The sequence below is a fragment of the Paramacrobiotus metropolitanus genome, unplaced genomic scaffold (assembly GCF_019649055.1).
Source record: "Paramacrobiotus metropolitanus isolate TYO unplaced genomic scaffold, Prichtersi_v1.0 Parri_scaffold0000004, whole genome shotgun sequence".
Lineage (NCBI taxonomy): Eukaryota > Metazoa > Tardigrada > Eutardigrada > Parachela > Macrobiotidae > Paramacrobiotus > Paramacrobiotus metropolitanus.
In genome coordinates, this window is record NW_026570224.1 from 572,452 (window position 1) to 597,059 (window position 24,608).

The window sequence follows — 24,608 nt, forward strand, 5'->3', positions numbered from 1 at the left end:
AGTACTGTATAAACATAAACAAGCTTGTCGGCCTGGTGGTGCGACTACAGCAGGCGACTCCTGCCCGCAGCGGTGCCCGTGGACACTGGAAATGGCAATGAGAAGTTTTGAGTTGGTTTTGGTTTTTTTAATGCGTTCCTACTTCCTAGAGTAGTAAGATCTGGTAAGCAATAAGACTACAAAGCCCAAAGGCCAAAGCAGTTGTATTTCCGTACCTCTATCGCGTACAATTAAGGGCAGACCTTTGATGTTCTTAGTCTTCTACGTCTCGCAAAAATCGGGATACGTACTCCTAAGACCTAACGGGGTGTTTTGTATAAACATCTGTACGAGTATCGAAAATGGATGTTGATGATGAAGAGCGTGGAAACTATGGCAAAAGCACTCCGCAGAGAGGAGGTTGCGAGGGACCAAATGCAGAATTCGTCAAACTTATATCTCAGGATGGGCATGAATTCTATATCGCCAAAGAATTAGCTCTCACATCGGGAACCATCAAAGCTATGCTTAGTGGACCAGGTACTTATTTCGTCTCTGTATTATCTTTGATAGTATTCCTCAGAAGCCGTACCCGAGACTTGTTTGAAATAGTTGTCGGGTCTCGGAATATTTGCTGTGTCACGTTTTGGCTTCTTGAACGTCTAGCTCATTTTATTTTCTGCAGGTCAGTTTGCCGAAAATGAGGCGAATGAGGTGCATTTTCGAGAGATCCCGTAAGTTATCCTTCTGTTTGAGTCTGAGTACAAAGTTGTATTTGCAGTTGTTTGGCTGATTGGGCGTGCTCATAGTTTCTAATCTCATTGCTTTCTGTTAGATCGCATGTTCTGGCCAAAGTATGTCAATATTTTAATTACAAGCACCGCTACACCAACAGCTCCACCGAGATTCCTGAATTTCCTATTCCTCCGGAGATCGCTCTTGAATTGTTAATGGCTGCCAACTTTTTGGACTGTTGAGAGCTGTCGCCATTATTTGGGAAGATTTTTTGTTGAAAGTTGAAACTGATGTCAGTGATGTGGCTTCTGTTTCTGATTTCAGATTGTTGCGTAGAGCATTACTCGTAATCTCTCATCCGCAGTTATGCATTGTATGCATGCTAAATTATGGGATTTGGAAAGTACTGAGCAAAAATAACGAGTAACCTGTTCAAAAATAACGAGTAACCTCCACTTATTATTTTGCCTAAGACATGATGAAAATTATTAAAAGTTTCAAATCAAAGTTTCGATAAAGGCTAAGTTACGGCACGATGGCGATGGTACAAAGCAAGCGCCTTTGAAAAGTTACTGTTACGAACCTGTAAACAGAAAAAACATGCAGTTCTTGAAACCGTTTAATTATTCTTCTCGAAACCGTTTAATTTATCAGTTTTACCAGTTGTTACAAACTTTCCAGTCATACTAATGAGTAATGACATAACTTACAACTCACCACTGTCACAAGCCGAGATCATTTACAAACACAGGTAAAAAAAGACAGCCATTTATGGTTTATGGCAGCCACACACAAGAAGCTAAAATTCACTTTGCAAAACCATTCATACTCAAACAAAACAGTCAGTGATCGAGATCAATAATATTTGTGTCCAGCGCAGGAGCCTCACTTGTCGGGACAGCAGATCTTGCGCCTTCCTCGAGATCATCAGAATCAAATCGGTGAAACGGATTTTGCTTGTACTGAAAGACATCTTCCTTCAGATCCATCTCCACCGGAAATAAACCAATCAGGCCCTTAATTTCTTTGGCAGCTTCTTCGTTGTACCGACACAGCGCCGCAACAAAACGTTGCAATTGGAATAAAATGTCTTCAACTAATGAACACAAAGCATATATTCACAGAGATGTCATGAAATGTGTACAAAACCTTTTCGTACATTCATTCTCTTCTTTAATATGACAGCACAAATTGTTACGTATCTTTGGGAGTTTTAACCAAAAACTTAACACTTAACAATGAAAACACTCCCACAAAAAGCACAGACAGAATAACAACAAACTTACTGTGCTTTCGGTCGAGAAGATCCAATTTAATGGATACATCCGAGCGCAATTTAGAGAACTTGCTGCGCGCAAGCTGGCGACAACGCAGTACGAGCCGATACTCGTAGTTGCCAGTCTCCACACGATACAATGATTCTTGTAACTGATTGAACGTCACCTCTTCATCATCCATTTCCTTAACTTTAAGGCAGTATGACTAAAATTACCAGCAGCGTATGTCGAGTTCCGAACCAAGAAAATGTTTCGAATTTAACTGCGCTTATGCTCAAGAATGGTTTCCGGATCGAGAAATATTTTTTTTCATACCAGATATTCAAATTTCGCGTCTGCATATTTTTGAACGGTCAATTCGGTATCCGGAATGGCCTTATTAAGGAACGTACCCAAATCAGCCAGAATCTACGAACAGAATTATATCTAGGTCAAAACCAGAATATTTAAATAATACATGAACTGAATCTTACCGGTTTCAAAATTTTCAACATTTTGACACCCGTTTTGGCCATGTTCCGATGGGTCTCTCCATATTTATGGAAAGCATTGTTAGCTCTTTCCAAGGATTCTCGCACCGCAATTTCAGAAAAAACATCCCCCAATTCTATAACTCGAGATGTTCGAAATGCACGAAAAAGACGGACAACAGTTCCACTCACGTTTATGCACGCGAAAAAGCTCGAAATAATGTTTCATCAGGGATTGAATGTGCATAATTAACCCACGGTAAAGGTCAGCATTTCGTTCCAGTTCCTGAAGCTTTTTAACCAGCGTATCTGTAGCCAGAAGCAAACCACGTTCTTTTCCACAAAATGCCGTTATCGTAATTATTTACTGGAATCTAACGTTTTCGTACCGTTACACAAGATAGCACGACTCAAGCCCAACGAGTCTGCAGTGGAACTGCTCATATGCTCCACAATCCGGTGCTTAACTTTCTTCAAAACTATAAAGGCAAGCCAACGCACTGAAAAACCGGAACTGCAGCACAGTAAAACTTAACTAACCAATATCCAAGGAATTTCCCTGTTCCTGTTCCGCGTGCAGTTTGTTGTAACTAAGAATAACTTCTTTCTGCAAACGAAGTTCTATTATAACTCAAATTCGCGCTGTTTCTTCGTTTATGCGATTGCCAACAAATTACGCCAAGTACAAATTTAAATTGTGGGTGATAACCATGACACGTACAGGGCTGTTTTGAATGGCGCGAACAACTTCATTTTTGGTCTTTCCTTTGACGGGTTTATTATTAACTGCAGTGATCTCATCTCCAGACTCCAGTATCCCATCTTTTGCTGCTGGTGTTCCATCAAATATCTGGACTACGTAAACGCAAGGGCAATTCGGGTAGCCTCCTGTAACACCACACAATATTCGTTAGCTCACGGGAACAGATAACGGTAATTTAAGACATATGATTAACATTAACACAGTATTAACATTAATTACACGAATTTCACGCCAAGATACAACTATTATTAACCATTACCAGAAAAGTCAGTTCCAACAACATTTTCAATTATAGCTAAAATCCATTTGAACATGGCTTTAATAAGGAAATAACAGACATTCAAATTGAAAAATATAGCAAAAAATTATAAAAAATTAAAAATCTATAAAATACTGTACATTTTGCAGTACAGTACTAACTACTAAGAGTACAGTACTTCACTTCTTGGCAGGTGAAGCTATAAAAACGACGGGATGTCATTGAAAAATTGTCATGCAGCAACAATTTCGAAAGCCATTTTTCAGGTACGATACTACTAATAGTAATCAGAACAATTTCGAATAGCTGAATAAATTAACTGCACACCTCCAATGGAGATTCCGACCATATTTCTATCATCTTTGGTTAGCACTAGCTTCCCGGAAGTGATTTTCAGTCCCCTAAAACAAAAAAACCAAACGATTATGTCTGCGTCGACAGCAAAGTAAAAACCAGCAAATCTCGCAGAAATCACGTTCGTGGGTTATTACAGGCTGATAACTGTTTACATGGTGTCTTCGTAACCATAACCTCCACGACGACGTCGCGGGGTGTCTTCGTCTGAGCTCGAATGGGAGCGTACCACATAGCGACGCGGAGGACCGTCAAAGGAACCATTACCATACTGATTGCCAGGATAAAGTCCGTATATACCATACGGCGTAACCCCTGCCATTGCTGCTTCAAGAACCCAATTCCTATTCATTGAAATTGTCCCAAAACACAAACATATCACGGGATATTATGCTACACCTACAACTGAGAAATCGGGGGACCCATGCGAACAGCGACTAAAGAGAAACCTGGCAACATGCTTATCACTTATGCTATTATTCCTCATCAAAATGTCAGCATCACTAACACAGTATTTATTTTTGACTTGTCAGTAAATGTTTACGAAGTTCCATTTTTATTGATAAGTTCCTTGTGCCATTAACCTCGAATTCTTACAGACTGTCTTCCTCGAGATAGTAATCCTCTTCGTAATCGAAATCCTCGTTCTTCATTGTCGCAAGGACACAAGGTCGTTGTCTCGTTATCGCCCAGACATAATCTGAAATCGTCTACCGCAGGTCTTCCATTTCATTTGATTTGAATTTTGAGCATTCAAAAAACAGATATTAGTGTTTCCATACTGACACAAGCACTAGTAAACAAATTATTTCAAGAATTCCACTAAGAACACTTGCATACCCGTAAGGCGTAAGCAATGTTACGATCAATTTATCAAAATATATGAATCGAGCGGAAATTCATTCACCGATCACAGACTGGATACCAGCTGTCAGCTGGCAGCTGCTATACTCCTGAGCTGCTAAGCTCAAAGTAGAGCACAGCTAAAGCGCTTTTTCTTTAAAATCTGTGTTTATTTTATATTTTTTACTTTTACTATAACAGCTGTACGTTTCTAGCACAGTATCGTATCCAGTTTCATGCAACTGTTTTCTGTACTGTACCAGCACTGTTAAAATCGTTGTTTCATTACGTAAAAATTAATGCATTGCGTTATTTTTCTCATATGGATATGAACCCTTTCTTTCGCGCGTTTACTTCATGCCGCAGAATTCTGAATTAAATTTAAGTACAATGCTTGGTTTTTATACCAAAATGATGTGTAAGTGCTTTGTTAACAAAAGTAGAAGAAATACAGTATTTATTATGGTCTACACCGACTATACTTGTAATGTACAATAGTATGTGCCATAACTGTAAAACTAAAATAAATTCAAATTTAGGTTAGCTCCGTTATAAAACGCAGTTTCCAGTAAGTAGCATCCCAGGGATCGCCGGATCGGTGTCGTCGGACTTGCAGGTTAAGGCCAGCTGGTGGCAGCCAACCTGCGGTACTAGACAGTATTCAAAGAGGCACATCCCCTTTTCCTCTGCATATCGGTTTTTTAGTATTGTACGAAGCGAAGTACGGTATTCCGCTCGTATTAGTTATAATTATTAACTTTATTGTGCATGCCGCACCTTGAAAACCTACTCTACTCGGTAATCTGATGATTATCATCTTTAATGTACTACGGGTAGATATTTTTTTATGCAGTTGTGCATTTTCACAGAGCCGAATCAGCCGACGATACACAAAGACAGCTTCCGCACAGATTTTGGACGCGTTCAGTACCGACAGTACGATATCTTTAAACGTTGCCCATTGGCGATCGCAGCACCACGTACGTACAGTATACCGCTCGCATCCAGCACCGCACAATTCTTCGAAGGGCTGTCTGGATTTATAAACGAGTGGTTCGAAGCCGACATTTCACCAGTCTGCGTTTTGCCAGCCAGCTATCGCGACATTTTTATTGCTACTCCAGTGTTACTTTCCATATATTTCCGCATAGAGCGTTTTTATAGTGGTTCACGTAGTGTGAAAAAGTCACCACCATGAAAGTATGACCTTTGCTTTACTACACTTCATTTTTTCATCGTCATGTGAAATTTTTTTTGCATGTGCTTAACTGTTATGCTGTTTCCTGCAGACCACAACATCCCTCTGGCTTTTCGCCGTACTACTCCTTGGATTTTTGTCCTTCGCTGAGTGTGGATTTGGTGGCGGATGGGGTGGCGGCGGATGGGGTGGTTGGGGCGGAAATGGCTGGGGATGGGGCGGTGGCGGCTGGGGAGGGTAAGTGAAACACGCTGGTCGTAGCACGATTAATGGTTCAGGTTTTTCCGTTGACCTTTGGTACGATCGAGTAGCTTTATGAACTGAAACAGCAATGCTTTTGCAGAATTTGTGTCTATAGCTAATATCTGGGAAGTTACGCTCATTTTAATATTCGCTTTTGGTAATCTGGGAAAGGGTAATCTTTTGGATCTCCTGGTCGTACTTTGGCAGGTTAATCCTCAACTTTTGCCTAACTGCACGTATAAATTCCGTATATTGAAAAAGCTTTTTGTAAGCGTGACTAGAATCGTATTTCTGGAGATTATTGTGTTGCGTGTTACTAACTTCCGTGTTTGTGCTTTTGCAGTTGGGGCGGACCTTGGGGAGGTTATGGCGGCGGGTAAGCTGCAGTTGAAGAATAGTAATTTTGCATGAATACTATCGGTTTGATTTGCAGTTGGGGTGGATGGGGCGGTTGGGGAGGATGGAAGAAGTGAGTTCGTTTTCCGGTTTGTTGACCCCGGCTGCGACGCTTACGGTGGATCCCATTCCTCATCGCCTTCGGATCATGTGCCATTTTGTGATTCCTGTGATCATGTCATTAACTTGTCCATCTCGGTTTTAAAGTGCATGTAATTTTACGGTCGAATATTTATTCTCAATGTTTAATTTACTATATGGTGGAAAAGTTATTAAAGGTCGTGGGATCATGATCAGTCGGACCGGTGCTTTGTGTAACTCTTATTTATTAGAATTCACTGATAAGCGGCAATTAGCGACGCAGAACTCAATGGTGATCAAGCTATACTGACTGGTCAATCTCACATTTACATATTTATACTTTACTTTGCAATGCGTTAATAATCCGAAGAAATGTAAGCGCAATATTTAATAAAAATGCAGGAAAGCACCAGAGATGTAATTACGTGCAGTAATGAAGCGTAAAAAAAAGTTAATAGAGCAAAACCCAAGACATGTTAAGTACCGCAAAACGTTATTCTCTCCGCAAAGTTAGAAATGTTTTCATCATTTTACCTTTTTGTTGTCAGCATTTGAGAGCAGAGTACGCTGTAGGTGTGTTAGTAATAATTTGTAAATAATCGTAAAATTAGCACCCCGTTTACGTTTCTAGTTTTTTCTCTAAGTAGATTTCTGTCAGCTGATTGTTACTTACTTTAATTTGTCAGTTTGTCAACAACCGCCTTAATGCGCATGCAGGTCGTGCGTGAAATCATCTATGTTTTTGCATGATTACGTTTGCACCTTATCTGCACCTAATTGTAAACCATAACAAATGCGCTCTATGGATTTCGCCAAAGATTTGCGCTGTTGTAGCTATTTGTCTCTATTGAACCAAAACGTAAATCGAAGTTGAACCACGCAGTTTTTTGGTCTTCAGTCATGGATGTGCTGATTACTGGCAGTCAGTTTGCGCGAATCCAACAACATCCACTAGTCTCTTGTTTCAAGCAGCGCAATTCTGTGTCTGGTTCTTTGTTTTCGGAATGACAACTGCGGACGCTGATGTGGCTGATACTCCCGAACCGCCGCGCAATCTGCTTAATTCTGCTGATTTATCCCCAACCCGGGAAACCACCAAAGATGCGGATAACGAACTCATCGAGGAGGACGAGCCTGATCTGATCTGTGGATCGTTTCGTGGGCTGCAGGCCAACATGGCCCGTGCGCGCTCCGTCATCTTTGCCAAGACGTCACCCATTCCGTTCCAGTATTTCACATTGCGCAATATCAAACTCTTTGCTCTGATCCTGATTCTGGTTTTCATAACCTACCACGGAGTTCAGCGAAGTCGAAAGTCCAATGATTCCTGCCGATGGCTGATGCGAGAGGGAAGAATTCAGGGAGGATATTTATGGCAACCGAACGGATGCATGATGCATCCATACACTTCGCAGTAAGCTGCACACCATACAATCGTTTGTTGTGTTTTGTTCAGTGTACCTACTTTGGTAAATTCAGAAAAACCGACTTTAGTATATTTTATGTAGTTGAGAAAGCCAAACAAACATCTCTGATTTACATATAATTACTGACGTGTAGGATACTTCAGGAATTGTTTTGGATTTTTAAAACTGTATTTGTATTTTTCAGGGATGCCAGAAGGTGTATGCACCACGTTACGCAGCGGCGCACTACTAACCGAATAGTTTTCGTCGGTGATTCCCGATTGCGTTATCTGTACAATGCCACAGTTCTGTACATAACGGGCAGAAGTCCTGTCTACCCAGCGGGAAAACATAATAATCATACTACTACCGACACAGATCTCAAGTTGTCATTGGAATTTTACTGGGTAACCATGGTCGACTGGCGAATGCGGTCGTTTATCGAGGAATTTCTCGGGAAAACGAGGAAACTCTTCCCACGCTGATTTTGTTCTCGTCCGGAACTTGGACGATGAAATTGTCGAATTCTTCCGAAACAGCTTTTCGGGAATACAAGGCGAATTTAACGTCTCTGCAGCCGCTTTTGAATCGGCTAGGCCAGCGGACAAGGACGGTGTGGGTGCAACAAGACCCTGTTTTGCATTATCTCCTCTCGCCGGATAGGGAAGTCATTACGGATTATCACATCTGGAGATATAATTATGTAGCGGAAGTAAGTGCCGTTTAGGAAAACCTTTCCAAGCTTTTCAGCTTTGAAATAATTTATTCTGTGTGATACGTTCGGTTAAAATTGCAGCAATTACCTTGTTTTAACTGTTGGGTGTAGTTTCAAAGCCGTGTTCGATCTTCGAAGTGCACATGTTATTGGAAGTGCAAGTAATCATCACCTAAGTGGACACTAATTAGCTGCATAGCTGTGCAGATCCGTGTTGATTTACAGTCCATTGTTCTTTTTAGGAATTATTACTGGATTCTTACGTTATGGTATGGTTATCTGGAACATCGGTGTTTTCCTCTAACGGCGATTCCCCTGACGGGCTACATCAGGGCAATGAGTCCTTGCGTATGAATACGCAGATATTGTTGAATTACTACTGCAATCGAGAATTGAGTCATCGCGATGCCACTTGCTGCGCTCCGCGACAGGAATTGAATTCTATGCAAATTGCTGCTCTGAGCGTCTTCGGAATATTTACTGCATTGTCCATAGTACTGACTGGCCAAAAATATAGCGCATTTGTTACTCGACTGATCCGGATGCGATTTAAGAAATACCATCTCCTTCCGAGTTACACTAACGGTGTTGCCCATCACGATAAAATCAGAGTCAAGGATGCTAAGCTTCCGAAAAAAGTCAAATCCCCATACGATGTGCTCTATGAAGTATGCCTGGCGATTTCCAAAATGGGTTTTATTATGGGATATTTTGTTCTGTGTGATCGTACCGACTTCTTCATGAAGGAAAACAAATATTACAGCAATATTAATTTCTTTGTCCCGCTGACGTACATATTCCTTTTGGGGATATTTTTTTCGGAGAATTCTGAACAGGTATGAACTATGAACGAGCTTGATTGATAGAGCTTGTGTTTTACAATGGTTTCCTTTTATGAAACAAAATTTTTGTTTTAGTCGTCTTTACTGCATCGTGATCAGACGGATGAGTGGAAAGGCTGGATGCAGTTTGTGATTCTGGTGTACCATATGACAGCAGGCAGTACACGGTTGTCCATTTACATGCACGTTCGTGTTTTGGTTTCATCGTACCTGTTTCTAAATGGATACGCACATTTTATGTATTTTTGGAATAAGGGCGACACCAGTGCGCATCGATTCTTCCAAATCGTTTTCCGGATGAACCTCCTGGTGTTTTGCCTTTGCATTGTAATGAACAGATCCTATCAGTTTTACTATTTTGTAAGTATCCCAGGGTTAATTATACTGTGCGCGTGGTATTTGACTGTTTTCAGAATTGTACTAAATTTTTGAGTAAGCAAACAAAATGCAGCTGAATTCTAGTTGAATGTGATTGAAAAGAAGTTTCTACAACAATGTTCTGATGTTTTCAATACGCTGTTATTTATAAACTATTATTTTTGCAGGTGCCTTTGGTTACATTTTGGTTTCTTGTGACTTATGCCACAATGGCACTTCCTCCTCGTCTAACCGATGCGTCTTCGACAATAAATACCAAACATTATTTCTACATGGTGCTCAAATTTGTTGTGGTTTTTGCGGTGATTGGGTCACTTTATTTATCGCAGACATTCTTCGACAGAATCTTCCTAACTAAGCCCTGGTCGGCGTTATTCCTCTATGATGCTTCCGGTAATGAGTGGTTCTTCCGATGGAAACTGGACCGCTTCTCTGTACTCGAGGGTATGGTATTTGCGTTTTTGGTGGTTCTGGCGAGGAAATTTGGCTGGATGAATGAAACATTATCGGAGAATTTATTTCCTCTCCGCAAATCTGTGATGGTGGTTGGGGTGGGCGCTCTGGGAATGATCGGTTATTTTGTCTTCGCCATTCTGTGCTCGAAGAAAGTGGATTGCAATGATGTGCACAGCTATATTGTGGTCTTTCCGATACTGGGATTTATTATCCTGAGAAACACATTTGGTATGGTGCGAAGACGGTTCAGTGCGCTGTTTGCGTGGGCTGGACGGATCTCACTGGAATTGTTTATTGTTCAGTTTCATGTGTGGTTAGCGGCTGACACTTACGGAGTTTTGGTGTTCGTGCCAGGTTATCCCATGCTGAATGTGGTTTTTACTAGTTTCATCTATATCTGTGTTGCCCATGAGGTGCATGTGATCACCGGTGTCCTAGCTGAGCATTTGGTACCGAAAGATTGGAAGTATTTACTACTGGCGCTTGTTGTTTTCTGTCTTCTGTTGGCCTTGTTGGCTGTGTGTTACGGATTGTAAGTTAGAAAAATTTATTGTTGTCTGTAATTTTTTGATTTATCATGCGGTACTCTGAAATATGTTATTTGTTACAAATACGACCGATATGTCACAGTGAATGTTTCGTTTTTTATAAGGTTATGGGCTTGGTAAGAACGGTAAAACACTTGATAGTCACGGAAAAGAAGTAAACGCAAATGAAGTGGAACTTGGTCAGTTGGTTCAAATCGCCTTTTTTGACATTAGATCATTTTAGGCTCATACGACACCGATTTTCTTCCAAGTTATATTATCGTACGCAGTAGAAATGTTCCTTTTTAATTGTTGCGTAGTAGACATTCGTGACGTAGGCGATTTAAATAAGTACTTACTGCAAATTGGATTAGGATCATGGCGTAAAAGCATTCGTATTAGATGTATTCGTATTTAGTATTCGTATTAAATGTGTGCAATACACAGTACGATTTATCTTTAGTGACACCTTACCGAACTGGTTTTAATTTTCTTCAAAAGCTGGTGGTTATACAGGTAAATCCATACAAAATAGTTTTCCAATGTTAACAGTAGTAGAACCATTTAAAATGTGAATTCAGTAAAAATAACTCAGTCTGAACTTGCCTCTAGAGTTCAATGCAGTTTACGATATCATTTTCTAAGATATCAGTTTAAAAAAAACAACGAAATAAATATAGCTACACAAAGCCCACCTAAATCGGTAATTTATACTCGATGCCAGTTTAAATCAGAATATTGTGGTAAATATCGGATTTTATATTGTACCGTAGAAATGGTCAAGTAGAAACAAAACAAAACTCAAAACTGCCACGATTAGATTCTCAAAACTGTTCAACAAACCACAACATTTTCCAGCGGCAGGAATAAAACAAGGTGAACAGCATAGAAGGCAGATCAATACCAGAAAGGAAAAAATTCGAAGGAAAGCGTTGTTGCAGTCGTACTGTAATCGTTCTGTAGAATCTGTACTCGTACTTAACTTTAAGCGCTATTTGTTTCGTTATATGCCGACACTGACCGGAGGTCATTTTGAGTAGAGGCGGAAGTTGCGGTACTACCGCTGTTTGTCTGACTATCAGCACTGATTGTCACTGTCACGCTGGGAGATTCCCCTGGCGCGGATACCGACTGCGTCGGAGTTATAGTCTGTAGCTGAATATGCTGCTCATAGCTTGGTGGTGGTTCCGCACAAACCGGTTTCCACATTTCGTAAGGTGGTGGTGGATCCTGAATTATCTGCGATATAGTCGGCAGCGGTGCTGTCGATACGGCTGAAATAAAGCATATCAAAATAATATTACCATATTGAAACGGATTATCATTCATGAATCAAAAAGCTATTGAGGAAGTGATCCGTCAGTTATGCATGCCGGTACATTGTTCAAACAGTTATGTGGAGCGTTTTTTAAAAAATATAATCATGTAATTCATGCCGGCATGCGAAATACTCTATATTACCGATATGCGCGTTGGTGTCCGGTTGAGAGCTGGATCCTCTAATAGCGCTGATTAAGCGGATTCGCCGCAGCCGGTACAATGCCATGACAAATATTATGCCGATAACAAGTAAACATAATATGAGCAGCGTAATGCCAATAACAATGGCTTCGTAGCTGCCGGGAGACGCCTGCTCACCATAATCACTGCCCAATTCCGCACTGGAATCCCAATCGGATAAGATCCCATTTTCATGTGCATTTCGAAAGCGCATACGGGGATTGGTGGCCATATCGGCAATATGGCGAACGGGGTAGTGGCTCAACAACGTGCTGTTTCGGCGGATGTGGGAATGCGGTTCAGATTTGCCTGTGTAATAAAATACTCGTAAACTTCAAACAAAGAACAGTAATATTTTAGGTGAAATTCGGTTTACCACTGTTTTAACGTTAATTTTGTCCTAGAGATTTACTAAACTAATGTTTTCAAAAACACCATAATGTATGCAAGCGCTTCGATGACTTTCCAGTATTAACTACAATCATGATCAGTTCAGCGAACGCCGGAAAAAAAATACCCTACTGTATGTTTAATACAGGTAATATCGACTCATGGCGCACGGTCGAACATATCGTATAATTAGCCTGGTACTACTGCAGAAGACAAGAATAAGTAATCTTCCAAATTGTAAAGCTGAAGTTTAATTTAAGTCACTGCATACAATAAAATCCGCGTGCTACTGATAAGCTATCAAACAACCATCGACACTCCCTTCGATATTAAATTGTTCTTCCTTATTTTCGCGAATAGGTTTTACCTGGAGCACGATCGGCGGGGCTATTTGCTGCTCCCAGTATTGCCCTGGTGAAATTGGTCAAAAATCCAGCTAACCCGTTTCGCTCTTTCCATAAACTGTTCGCATCATCACATAATCCGTTACAGCAAGGATCCCGCATGACCTTAGATAAGCCACATTCCTCTTGGGAAAACGGGCAAAACCGTTCTCACACATTCTGCCTGAAGTGAAATCAAAAAGGATTTGTTCACAGACTCAATGAGCTGTGCTTCCAGAAGTTTTCGTGAGCGCCGGTCACGCCAGCAAAACTATAATGCAATGTTTTTTGCAGGCTGAATAACAATAAAACGTTCAATATGATTCGCTTAATCTGCCCGGTTGCATGTGGATTGTGGCGTTCGACATTAATTAGGAAGTTCAAAATAACTCAAAAATGGTATTGGTTAAAATCAATTGTGCGGCGTCAATTACAATCAATCACAGAGACACATAATTTGGAGTAAACATTTCCTTTCCATCTTGCACTGGAAGCAGCTGCAATCAGCAAAAAGGAATGGAGTCAAAATGAATACATTAATGGAAAATATACCATCAATGTTTACGTATAAAATGGGTCGAATATATATTAACAATAGATGCGTACTGGAATCTATAATCGGTGAACCAACTGTTGATTACCGAAGCCGACATACAATGTACTCAAAATAATGCGAATGCGGAACAGACTCTTGAAAAATTTACGTCAAATGCGGTTACACACAGATACTGTGGTAACGATATGTGCCATCCATAAAATGTATCATTGAGTAAAAACCGAATCGCAATGAGAGTGCTTTGAAATATTCAAATCAGAAAGTATATTTGGACTTGTGCTTCCGTATTCAGACTACGAATTAACAGGCCGCAAAGCGGCGACTGCAAGGAAATATTTCAAAACCGGTAGAATGCATGTAAATGTATACCAATACCGCAAAAAAACCAAAGTCAGCGAAACCAAATTTGGTGATGCAGCGGTGTGGTAACTGCAAACAGCAGACGAGAAAAAGTGTTGTTTTTATGAGGCACACACGGTAGACGCAGTCTTAAATAACTACCGGCATCTGAGTTTTTACGGGTAGGCCTTGTAATATTAAGTAAGTAATTGTAAGACTGGCATCCATTCAACCGATAAGTTGAGATACAATTTCCATGTGGTGGCTGTGTATGCATAAGTATCACCATTCTAACAATGGAAATTTCTAACAAATTTTTAAAGTGCGCCAAACACCTCAACCTGCACTGTCAAATGCACTTACCATTAGATGCCTGGTTTGCATACAAACACTGCTGCTGATTAAGCAAATATTACTAAAGCCATTACAATGGATTTAAAGGTTAAGAAAAGTGCTTATTGCGGCAATTTCTTTTTCGTTCTGGACGATTGACGCCGGTAGGTTAAAATTGCAAATCAGAACGACTTTCTTCAATATCATTTGTTTAGGCTTTAAATTGTCATTTAAATGTCTTATTCAAAACTTTGACCGTTAACGTGAGGCACTAGAAATCCAAGTACAAAGTATACTGGCGACAGCTTTTTTTAACAGGCTAAAATTTGTCTGATAAATGCTGTATATTGGCAATGTATATTGGCACGGCACACGAGCACGAAGTTCAAATCTCTAATCGTACCGCACTTATCAAGCTCGTGATCTAACGTCACTGTTACATATTTTATAAGAATTTTGAATGGGACCTTTTTCTGAGGAAAATGACTTTAAAAAGGGGAACGAGTTCAGTAATGCAAAACTACCCACTAGTGGAATCTTTGTTGCGGGGTGGTTTTTCAATTTGGGAAGCGTACTAATTACACAACACGGTGTTTATAATTATAGTTCTTTAATTTTCTAATATGAGTAGAGCATATCACTCCAAATAATTCCAACAGGCTTGCCTCCTCCAATAACCTGGAGGCTCCAATAACGCAACGGCATTGTCACCCATTTTTAATGAAAAACACCTTATATTAACGTAACGATTTCTTACGATCGTTCAAACTTCTTACGATCGTTCAAACTTTATAATAACTATGGTCACTTCTCACATAAAGTGCGAAACGATCAGCACAGAGAAATTTACCAAATTTCAAGTACATATGTTCATGAATTTCTAAAAAGCGACTATTAACAGACCTGTCTGTACATAAGCCACAATTCACTGCTGCGCTATACACTTACTTGCAAGCGTGTAACACTCAACGTTCTTATATTAAAAAAAGCTGAAATTGTAAATTTAAAAATCAAACATTATCACACTAACAATATGTACTGTATTTTCACGAGTTTAAGGAACACGAAAATACCCTAGGTCTGCTTGCAGCCACCCGGGGCCTGAAGCTACGTTCAAACTGGTTCACTGACAATGCATTCTGCAACTCACATGTCAGTACTGCAGAATTGAGAATACCACGTAAACACTCGGACTGATTCAGACAGTCTTCAAATACGGTCTTACCTCGTCAAAATTAGGAATCCGAACAAGGAAAAAATTAAACTAAATGACAGCCCAAGCTTAACGAAGCCTGCTGAAATACAGATTTACGATGTTGCCCTCAGGGGCGCCCCCAGGGCAGGCCCTGCCACACACAAGCCAGATCCATTTCTGGGCCAAAATCAAAGCAAATTTGGCCATAATAAAATAATAATGGATACCTCAAAAAACAGTAATGTGCTTCTGTGAATTGTAAAATGGTGCTCCGTAATGAGCTGCAGTAAATTCAAAAATGATGTAAAATGCAATTGTTGATTTTAGAGCTCACTCAGCTCAGTGAACAGCTTTGAACATAGCTGCAGGCCCCGGGTGGCTGCGAGCAGACCTAGGGTATTTTCGTGTTCCTTAAACTCGTGAAAATACAGTACCAGCGCGGGCCTATGCATACATACTTTACCAGTTTTTTTGCAGCGTTTGACGGCTCTGCCTACTCGTAGAATAAGATACCCATTTTGTGCCTCTAAGGCGAACTCCTTCCGGATGGAGGGTGGTTTTATAATTTTACGCGTCAGCCTGTCACGCAGTGCGCCCCACAACTTCAGTACCGTGCACATTTTGGACATAACTGCTTGCCATTAGGTTTGCAGTGCTACACGAATAACTTCGCGAACTGAAGAACCCACGGAGAAATTTGTAATCCAAATCCATCTGGTAATTTCTGAAGGATTACATTTGCATCCCATTGATTGATTTTTCGGGAAAATTGTTGCATTCTTCTAGGTAAGCTGGTTTTGAACATCTGGAGATCTGTTATTCTACCATCGGTCTACAGATAGCCGCTAATTAGTTTCTGTTTCTGGTACAGCAGTTTATTGAAAGCAGGTTCCACGATGCATTACCGCAATCAAGTCATCCACGGCAATCACTTCCACAAGAAGTGGCAGAACCATGTCAAGACCTGGTTCGACCAAGCCGCTAAAAAGCAGCGCCGTGCCAGCCGTCGTTTGAAGAAAGCCAGGGAGATTGCCCCGCGACCACTCGGTCTTCTGCGCCCCGTGGTGCGCTGTCCCTCCATCAGGTACAACAAGAAAGTTCGTGCCGGACGTGGGTTTTCCATCGAGGAATTGAAGGTAATTTTCGGTTGACTGTGAGCCCCTAACCTTAATTCCCAAAAAACGACAGAATTTTTGGTCCTGTAGGCTGCTGGTATTAACAAGAAAGTCGCAAGAACTATTGGCATCGCCGTGGATCATCGGCGCCGTAATAAATCTGTTGAAAGCCTCCAACTTAATGCCCAGCGCCTTAAGGAATACAAATCTAAACTCATCTTATTCCCGCGCAAGAAGGGAGCTGCTAAGAAGGAAGGGGAAGCTACCGTAAGTCATGATATTGTGTCGGTTTGATCATAGCATTCAGAGTGCGGTAATATTTTGCACGCTCTTGAATCCGTCTGGCTGTGATTGGTAAATTTGGATTCGAGTCAAACTGCATTGCATTTCACATAATTGTGTCATTTAATTTTTACATCGTTGAATTAATTAATTATTTGTTATGGGAAGAAGCGCAGCTAATTAGTTCAGGGAGAAGCTAATCTGTTAGCTCTGTAATGCTGTAAATAATTATTTGTTAAATCTAAAATTTCGTTAATCTGAAACTTCTTTTCCCGCGTTGACCCTTTTCTAATGGTGATGGTAATTGGTAAGGTGTACTGTCAGCTGGTAAAATGTGAACTGAATGTCTACAGGAAGAAGAGCAAGGCAAGGCAGTTCAGATTCCGCGTGCCAGTGTGATGCCAGTCCGTCAGCAGCATTCGCGGGAGAAAGCACGAAATGTCAGTGACAAGGATAAGGGCTTCGATGCATACCAGTTTGTCAGACAAGCCCGAGGCATCGCAAGATCCGTTGGCCGCAAGGAGAAGAAGGCTAAGGAGCGTGAGCAGGAAGTTGCGGCCCCCGTCAAACCCGCCAAGGAAAAGGAGCCCAAGAAGAAGAAGGGTGGCGAAGAATAAACTTGCTGTGGTCATTTGGTGTTAGTTTTATGTTGCATAATAGTTACGTTAATTATTGTACGAGTATCGAATAAAACCATCAAAAGCGTGACTATACTCTTCACTTATATCGGTCTGTTTTCGTTTGACCGTCCGGTGCTCTCGTACGACTGATACGAGCATGTGCGGTGCGTGTGTTCAGTGACTTCCGTTTATGGCAGAAAACTTTTTCATATTCTCTCCAGTAATTCCCGTCACGAGATCATTATTATCGTAGTGGAAGAAATTCGCCCCTCTGCATTACAAATAACACAACATCGATATTTCAAAACTACCTATAAAGTTTTGATATGAAGTCCCACAAGATTTTCAGTACAGTACTGTGTTATGATATGTACAGTAATTACGTTATTTACGTATACGAAATTACTAATATAACCCCAATCGTCTTTTCACACTTCCGCAGGACTTAAATTTGAATTCTACTCTAGTAATTACAGTTAATAACGGAACATTTAAAGTCCATAGTCTCAATACGGCACGTTTAAGTCACGCGAAGACTCAATTTTTCATTGGACTTGACGTGAAGGCGCACGTCTTCCAATTTATAACTGTTACTGGCAACTTACTGCTGTTACAGTAGAAGTTTTTGTCCAAAAAGCAATTATAAATATAAATACGGTCCTCTGTGGTGGAAATGTAATGACCAAGACCTACCTACGAGTATCATTTGATTTTCAACTGTACAAACTGCGCAAAGGAAAGCGGGTGCAGTCTGATCGGTGAGTGCGTAACACGGGCTAATAATGAATGTCCAGAAGTTGGATTTTGTTAACTTGTATTATCGATTGATTTCTGTACAGTTATGTAAAATACTGAAACTGTCAACGCAGTTGGCAGTGGCTCGACCCCTTTTCGCATAGAAGAAAAGGGTTTGCATAGACAGCATTGTTCAACACAGCAAAATGATTCCCTTAGCGACACTAGCAAAAAAAGGTGCAACAAAATTGGGCCAGTCACGCCAGACAACAAACGAACCCTTGGCCAGTCAGGAACTCGAATTCAGAATGAAAATGACAGTGAAAAAGGGCAACGACAGCCTTGCTATGATGCAATGCACGAAATCAGAAAATGTCAATCCCTATCTAATTTTGACATTTGTTTTGTTTTCTATTTGACATTTGTCAAATCACATTCGCATTTCCGGACTCCATCGTCGCTTGGATTTTCTTTACAAACCACCGGAGCTGCTCTTTAAATATGGAATTCGATAGCGCCAGTTCATAGACGATCGTTTCGGTTCCTTCGGTTTCCAGTGCACATTCGATCGTGATATCCTTGATCCTACATGAAGGCCAAAATAAATGAATTCACATTCCGTCCGAAACAAGTACAAACAGTCAAGCAAGTTAGCAACTAAAAAAACGATGCGAAAAATTTATGGTACACAGCAACAACATAGACTTTTTTGCTTTCACTTACCAAGCCGGTGCGAAAGGGAAGTGAACCTTGTACCTTGGTCCTTCCGAAGTCTTTACAGGCTAACAAAAACAATCGGCGTTTGCTAATTATGTCCCACAAAAATTACAAAAATCAGCCTACAACGTCTTTCGGATATGAGTTGAAACATGTAGTACTAATGACACAAAGCAATTAATTTTAAATTCTGCTTACCACCAGGTGCACTTTCACGTAATACTCATTCAGATGCGCTGTATATATAATCCCCATTTCGCGCAAATACTGTTGCAGTTCAAGGGTTCGGTTTCTTCGCTGCTGCTCCGCCGCAGTACCTAAAATAATAATATCTTCGCACTCAAAAGCAGCATCAGAAAGCAAATTTGGACGCTCGCTCTGCATCAGCCAAATGACATGCACTGTACCGTTGTTTTGCGTCATACTGCAAAATTAATAACAAAATACTTGACAAGTCTGACAAGCTTTGGATCTACTGATGTTTTATTTTATTACTACAGGTTACCGCTTTTTCTCCTGTCGTCTAATACAGTGTTAATTTGCAGCGGCACCCGCTCCCCTCCCTTAAGAGAGCTGGGGCGTCTGGAATTGTGGTCAGTCGCAACTTGCAAAGAATACTACAGTACTATACTAGTATAATAAGTATATATAGATATAAGTAAGTTTTGGGCAACACTTACACAACAACTTGGGTCACCGTTACATCTACCGGAGCGAGATAAAATAAAAGCTTACCCAGCGACGCGATGAGTGACGAGCGAAACTGTCCAGCTAAAGGATCGTCCAGCTTGTAATCAGGCCGATCATTCTTCTTTGGCTTAGGATGGTTGAACATATGGTTGGTTAGTTCGTCCGGAGTATCAAACGCCTTATTGCAGGGATTAATCAGGCATCGAAACTGTTTCTTCGGCATGTGCGTTTTGATGTGGTGCTCCATGAAGCGCGATTCATGGCGCGTCTGACGATTATTGCTCACACTGCAGGTATCCCAACGGCACGGTCCCTTAAGGTTGGCCTGCACGTGGTTCTGCAGATGATTAAAGAAGACGTCCGGTTCGTCCGCAAGAAAATTGCATTCATGCCATAGGCAGGTGTAGGATGTCGAGTTCATCTTGGCACTATCGTTGGTGCGCTCTTTGTTGGCACAATCCGAACTGCAGGATGATGGCGTGTTTTGGGAATCACAGCTATCTTCGGACTGGAATGCCCTGCCTGGCGCTCCGCTGGCACTCTGATGACTCTTACTCCGGGGAGAAACCATTGCAGCTTCTATGCAACACTACCAGCAGAGACTACCAGCAGAACTAAGCAAACGCAGAAACTAAGAACTGTTTGGATTCCAGATTTTGATGCAGGTTGGCCGTTTACATCAACACAGATTTCAAAATGGAAAGACGAATATGCGGTATCTTTTACTATTACTAAAGAGGATTCACGTCCTGCAAAAAAATCCGACTGCGGGCGAATAAAAACGGACCCAATAAAAACGAGTGCGATTTTTTATTTTGGCTTTTGGCTTTATGCGAAATGTACTCTCGAAAAGTGACTCTTCTGTTGATTAGCGTGTTGTTCATTTGAAAAGTGACTGCCGTCCGTTGAGGCAGCTCCATCGTGAATCACGTTTTCTCACTTTTTGGGCCTTTTCCCGTTTAATACGGGTGCCCTCATTACTTCGGTGTGCTGCGGGGCCTCATAAAAGTGCAATACAGATACTTGCGTACCCTGTGAGGCAGATGCGTTTCGAACCATCTTCTGAACTGGAAAATGGGAGTGCCACAAAGGCCGCAACCTTTACACATGCAAATCTACGAAATCCAGAAGGTATAGTATCTGTAGTACAGATACCGGTTGGCCGAACCTCCGTAGTCGGTACTACTGTACAATACATAATTACCATGTGTCGACGTTTGTTGATTACAGTAAGTATTAATTGTACGTCGGATCGCAATCATAATTATTATTATTGTGCGAAATTACTTAAGAAACCATTTATGAGTATTATTGTTACCTCAAGTAGCTTGACTTGATCATACATACCTATGATAACGCCGATTATGTAACTGCACTTTCGTAATAATTAACTTATTGTTATTAGTTAAAGGACGCCTTCATCTTCCAGGTTGCAGCAGCTATTCAGCTCGTGGGGCAGCGAACCGCAAGTAGAGCGGGAAACGTTTTTATTTATTTTTAATAGTCAGTAATTGTTAAACCGTGCATCCACAACCAGCACCGGCGCAAATATTTATCCATGAAATTTATTACAAAGTAGTACAGTACGTCTACGTATTGTATTCAAGCGATGCAGGACAAAATCGATGAAAGTCCGTACTAAGCGCTAAATTTGTTTATTGAATATTATACTTTTAATGCACAAGGTTTTTGATGTAAACCATTTTGATGTGGAAGCAGCAAAATAAAAAAATACAGCAATATTATATTGTGTGAGCACACAATGACAGTGGTACCGTAATTATTAAACTGCCTATAGGATACCACCGAGATTTTGAGGACGGTTTAGCTATATGGCCAACGTTTTACAACGTAAAAGCACGATGTCGTATCCGGTCAACCAGTTGGTCGGTGCTCAGTTTGGACCAGGTTCGTGATCGGAACGATCCAGCCGAACTTGTGGCGCTGCTGCGTCGGCTTCCGGTGTCGGCGGGCAAGCAGTTACCAATATTGTGAATGACTCGGCGCAGACCTTTCCAGTAATTATCACTCATAAGCAAGAAGATTAACTGCAAAATAAAATTGACATTCTTAATAACATGACAACAGTTGTTAAATGTCGTGACGCGCGATCCAAGAAATCTTACCGGATTCGTCGCATAACCAGTGTGAAAAACACTGCGCAGAATGAGGTCGAGAACTGGCATTTGTGTGGCCATCTGCGAATTTGATGAGATTATCATATAGGGTAAATAGCATGCACACTGCCAAACGGACGAGACGAACAGCATCTTGGAAATAATTAACCGTCGCCGGCATGTTCGGCGCTGTTTGACGAATTCCTCAGTTAGGATAGTCTCCACGGAACGAAGTCGTACGACATTTGTCCGGCGCACCGCCAGCCACGAGAACATAGCAATGTAGATGACGCACACAATAATCAGTGGCGCATACATTCCCGTGACCTTTGAAAGGGTAAATACCACATTGCTGCCGGCTTTGCGGACGCCGCACGCGGACCAGGGCGGCACAGTGGTAATGGTACCGCCGATGCCGAAACAAAATGGAACAGTACATAAAAATGCCATAAACCAACTGCTAATGGTCATTTTGGCTAATGTGTTATTTGTACTCCATGCTCCGTATTTCAAGGGCAGTATAATGGCCGTGAAGCGGTTGAGTGCCAGAAACAAGGCCACCCAGGAGCCGGCATAAGCGGTGGTCTGAAAGGTCATGAACACCACCGCACAATGGTCCATGAGACCGGCAAAAATTTCCGTGGCAAAAACCCAAATGGTATTGATTGGGAGATGAATGGCGCACATCATGAGATCGATAACCAATAAATGAGCTATTAAACAACCGGAACCGATGCGTGCTGTCTTGTCCGACATAATGACCACTATCAGTAAAAAACACAACAGGGCGCCAAATGCACACAGGAAGAGATTGGCGATACACCATATTGTCATCCATTGCTGATTTGCCAGTGTGACGTTGGAAGCCGAAAAAGGCTCAGCGGATGAGATGTTGTCAAAAGGAATGATTAAATCCGGATCGGATACGAGACCAGCCTGAAGGCTGGAATCCGTCGAAGGCCCTGACAGCATCATGAGGAAATTTCACTTAACACTTTGAGATAACTGATTAACCGAAGCCTAAAAATGCCTAAAAATTATTGAAATAGGAAGAATGTCACGATAGTGTGACCGGATGTACGCTTGTGCGGTGCAACAACGCCGATGCCACTTCAGTTATATGGAGATGTGCCGGTATGCGAGTAACACATAGTCTCCACCTGCTCACATACGCTATCATTACTATCCAAACCAGATATTAACAGGACGACCAAAGGATACATAGAATTATTGTCTCGCAAATTCCCTTAATGTAGGGATAATTACGAATTATATCAATCACTAATCAGTCACTGAATCATCAGACTTGTCACCTAAATCCATGCCGGCCGATCCCTGCAAATTCCGGATTTTCCAGCTAATAAGACACGCTCTCTGGGGGAAATCAGTCGGATAAAAAGGTGTTAATCAGACCCCTTCTCCATTGATAAATTACACTAACAAAATGATCAAATTATAATCTACTGCGGGTGTAACCTTTCTGTAATAGTACTGCAGTAGTCATATAAGCGCACTTGCTGCCCGTGTTTATAAATGATGTACGGCGCACAATATCAACAACATGAACAGCGTCATATCAGATGATAACAACAAGAAAAATTACATGTGTCAATTGGTCGTGTGGATGCGCACAGCTTTACATTGACAGAAAACTGGAATCTGTCACACTCGTAGAATGGTCGTGATTGAGCAGACGTCCCTAATGATGATCCCTTATCGTGCACGACTCTAAGAATAACATCCCGTTTCCCCTCAGCACTTGAAAAACAAATGATCCATCGGGTGCAGTCAATTACATTAAATATCCTGGATTTTTGATCACCATTCATGTTGGACGCTAAAAATAACACGCAAATCTAGAGCGCTATAAGGTGTTTCCCTTCGGTAGCGCATATAGACGTACCGTCGTGCACAACATACGTGCATGTACGTCGCAGGCGCTAATCAATAATTGAATGTACTGTGTTGATCTGTTAAAAAAGATCATTCCCATTTACTCTAGTCATGTAACCACAAAGCGGTGTCTTATGAACAACCATCAATGGGGTGTGGTGTGCACATAAGCGGAACGGGATTTTTGTAAACATGCCACTTGTTTGTGTACGCGTGCCGCGTACATGTTACTATTTATAATTGATCCCGCATCTATGCAGATGTGCACTAGTATCCACGTACTGGCAGTGCGACGTACCTACGGAAATGCACAATTTGATTGAAATTCTCACCAAGTGGTAATTCCCTATGGGACAAATTGATCGATACCTCCATCGATCATCGATGAACCCAGTTTTGGCCTTACCGTATATTTCTGCCCATCCTTGGCCGTCATAGTCGGCACACAGCAAAATTATATTACACAAAGTACCGGTACGTTGGGATATCCTGGAATCTCATACTTCTACTTTTCCAGTAATTGTTTCTCAACTTGCTGAATATGCTCTTCAGACTCGTACGAAGCGTTTTCAGAACAACCTACCTAACTGTTCTCTTCATCTAGCTTTTCTCTCTAGTTATTAAAATGTACATAGTTTTGACGCCGACTGTGTTTCTTTTCGAAGATTACCGTAGTGCGTCTCGGTTGCAAAAAGTTTAGCTCATAGTCAGCTAATTTCCAGTTTGGAAAACATTAGCTGTGCGTTAGTAAGCAATTAAAATCGATAATCGAAATACGAGTACCAAACTAACATTAATCATCGCACAGGAAAATTCCGGTT

The 24,608-nt window shown here is 41.2% G+C and overlaps 8 protein-coding genes across 20 annotated transcripts; 4 read left to right on the top strand and 4 right to left on the bottom strand.

The window, feature by feature from the left end:
- Positions 1 to 8: 8 nt before the first annotated feature.
- Positions 9 to 1,215, top strand: LOC129599103 (elongin-C-like). 2 transcript variants are annotated; one of them, XM_055497247.1, is made up of 4 exons: positions 9 to 163; positions 258 to 519; positions 665 to 713; positions 815 to 1,215. In XM_055497247.1, the coding sequence occupies exons 2-4, from the start codon at positions 342 to 344 to the stop codon at positions 954 to 956; spliced, it is 369 nt and encodes a 122-aa protein (XP_055353222.1). In that variant the 5' UTR covers positions 9 to 163; positions 258 to 341; the 3' UTR covers positions 957 to 1,215. The 2 variants fall into 2 exon arrangements, with proteins under 2 accessions (XP_055353222.1, XP_055353216.1); XM_055497241.1 differs by lacking the exon at positions 9 to 163 and having other exon boundaries at positions 170 to 519.
- A 122-nt stretch (positions 1,216 to 1,337) lies between these two features.
- On the bottom strand, positions 1,338 to 4,735 carry LOC129601784 (PRKCA-binding protein-like). Of its 3 annotated transcripts, none has more exons than XM_055500687.1 (10): positions 4,435 to 4,735; positions 3,811 to 3,884; positions 3,183 to 3,349; positions 3,002 to 3,068; positions 2,851 to 2,940; positions 2,654 to 2,770; positions 2,465 to 2,598; positions 2,307 to 2,399; positions 2,001 to 2,196; positions 1,338 to 1,810 (listed from the first exon to the last, which is right to left on the bottom strand). In XM_055500687.1, exons 1-10 carry the CDS (start codon positions 4,488 to 4,490, stop codon positions 1,557 to 1,559), a joined length of 1,248 nt encoding a protein of 415 aa, XP_055356662.1. In that variant the 5' UTR covers positions 4,491 to 4,735; the 3' UTR covers positions 1,338 to 1,556. The 3 variants fall into 3 exon arrangements, with proteins under 3 accessions (XP_055356662.1, XP_055356653.1, XP_055356670.1); XM_055500678.1 differs by lacking the exon at positions 4,435 to 4,735 and adding an exon at positions 3,993 to 4,424; XM_055500695.1 differs by lacking the exon at positions 4,435 to 4,735 and adding an exon at positions 3,975 to 4,030.
- Positions 4,736 to 5,721: 986 nt separating this feature from the next.
- On the top strand, positions 5,722 to 6,810 carry LOC129602835 (neuropeptide-like protein 33). Its single transcript, XM_055501998.1, has 4 exons — positions 5,722 to 5,880; positions 5,970 to 6,115; positions 6,465 to 6,497; positions 6,555 to 6,810. Exons 1-4 carry the CDS (start codon positions 5,875 to 5,877, stop codon positions 6,592 to 6,594), a joined length of 225 nt encoding a protein of 74 aa, XP_055357973.1. The 5' UTR covers positions 5,722 to 5,874; the 3' UTR covers positions 6,595 to 6,810.
- A 295-nt stretch (positions 6,811 to 7,105) lies between these two features.
- Positions 7,106 to 11,118, top strand: LOC129600284 (N-acetylneuraminate 9-O-acetyltransferase-like). The gene is given in 6 exon segments (XM_055498765.1): positions 7,106 to 8,012; positions 8,210 to 8,451; positions 8,454 to 8,716; positions 8,962 to 9,555; positions 9,637 to 9,921; positions 10,107 to 11,118. Coding segments are annotated over 6 exon segments (2,619 nt in total). The 5' UTR covers positions 7,106 to 7,602; the 3' UTR covers positions 10,932 to 11,118.
- A 541-nt stretch (positions 11,119 to 11,659) lies between these two features.
- On the bottom strand, positions 11,660 to 15,735 carry LOC129602661 (uncharacterized). 5 transcript variants are annotated; one of them, XM_055501748.1, is made up of 4 exons: positions 15,649 to 15,735; positions 13,180 to 13,379; positions 12,384 to 12,731; positions 11,660 to 12,196 (listed from the first exon to the last, which is right to left on the bottom strand). In XM_055501748.1, the coding sequence occupies exons 2-4, from the start codon at positions 13,316 to 13,318 to the stop codon at positions 11,907 to 11,909; spliced, it is 777 nt and encodes a 258-aa protein (XP_055357723.1). In that variant the 5' UTR covers positions 13,319 to 13,379; positions 15,649 to 15,735; the 3' UTR covers positions 11,660 to 11,906. The 5 variants fall into 5 exon arrangements, with proteins under 5 accessions (XP_055357723.1, XP_055357724.1, XP_055357722.1 ...); XM_055501749.1 differs by lacking the exon at positions 15,649 to 15,735 and adding an exon at positions 15,372 to 15,389; XM_055501747.1 differs by lacking the exon at positions 15,649 to 15,735 and adding an exon at positions 14,454 to 14,648 and having other exon boundaries at positions 13,180 to 13,692.
- A 512-nt stretch (positions 15,736 to 16,247) lies between these two features.
- On the top strand, positions 16,248 to 17,723 carry LOC129602529 (60S ribosomal protein L13-like). Of its 3 annotated transcripts, none has more exons than XM_055501569.1 (4): positions 16,248 to 16,404; positions 16,507 to 16,754; positions 16,824 to 17,000; positions 17,369 to 17,723. In XM_055501569.1, the coding sequence occupies exons 2-4, from the start codon at positions 16,515 to 16,517 to the stop codon at positions 17,630 to 17,632; spliced, it is 681 nt and encodes a 226-aa protein (XP_055357544.1). In that variant the 5' UTR covers positions 16,248 to 16,404; positions 16,507 to 16,514; the 3' UTR covers positions 17,633 to 17,723. The 3 variants fall into 3 exon arrangements, with proteins under 3 accessions (XP_055357544.1, XP_055357552.1, XP_055357561.1); XM_055501577.1 differs by having other exon boundaries at positions 16,253 to 16,404; positions 16,490 to 16,754; XM_055501586.1 differs by having other exon boundaries at positions 16,254 to 16,404; positions 16,493 to 16,754.
- Positions 17,724 to 18,430: 707 nt separating this feature from the next.
- On the bottom strand, positions 18,431 to 20,606 carry LOC129602704 (uncharacterized). Its single transcript, XM_055501809.1, has 4 exons — positions 19,823 to 20,606; positions 19,286 to 19,404; positions 19,094 to 19,152; positions 18,431 to 18,955 (listed from the first exon to the last, which is right to left on the bottom strand). The coding sequence occupies exons 1-4, from the start codon at positions 20,346 to 20,348 to the stop codon at positions 18,796 to 18,798; spliced, it is 864 nt and encodes a 287-aa protein (XP_055357784.1). The 5' UTR covers positions 20,349 to 20,606; the 3' UTR covers positions 18,431 to 18,795.
- Positions 20,607 to 21,394: 788 nt separating this feature from the next.
- LOC129602708 (galanin receptor 2a-like) lies at positions 21,395 to 24,309 on the bottom strand. Of its 4 annotated transcripts, none has more exons than XM_055501816.1 (4): positions 24,194 to 24,309; positions 23,798 to 24,085; positions 21,904 to 23,731; positions 21,395 to 21,825 (listed from the first exon to the last, which is right to left on the bottom strand). In XM_055501816.1, exons 3-4 carry the CDS (start codon positions 22,867 to 22,869, stop codon positions 21,622 to 21,624), a joined length of 1,170 nt encoding a protein of 389 aa, XP_055357791.1. In that variant the 5' UTR covers positions 22,870 to 23,731; positions 23,798 to 24,085; positions 24,194 to 24,309; the 3' UTR covers positions 21,395 to 21,621. The 4 variants fall into 4 exon arrangements, with proteins under 4 accessions (XP_055357791.1, XP_055357793.1, XP_055357789.1 ...); XM_055501818.1 differs by having other exon boundaries at positions 21,904 to 23,054; positions 23,208 to 24,085; XM_055501814.1 differs by having other exon boundaries at positions 21,904 to 24,085.
- Between the last annotated feature and the right edge of the window lie 299 nt (positions 24,310 to 24,608).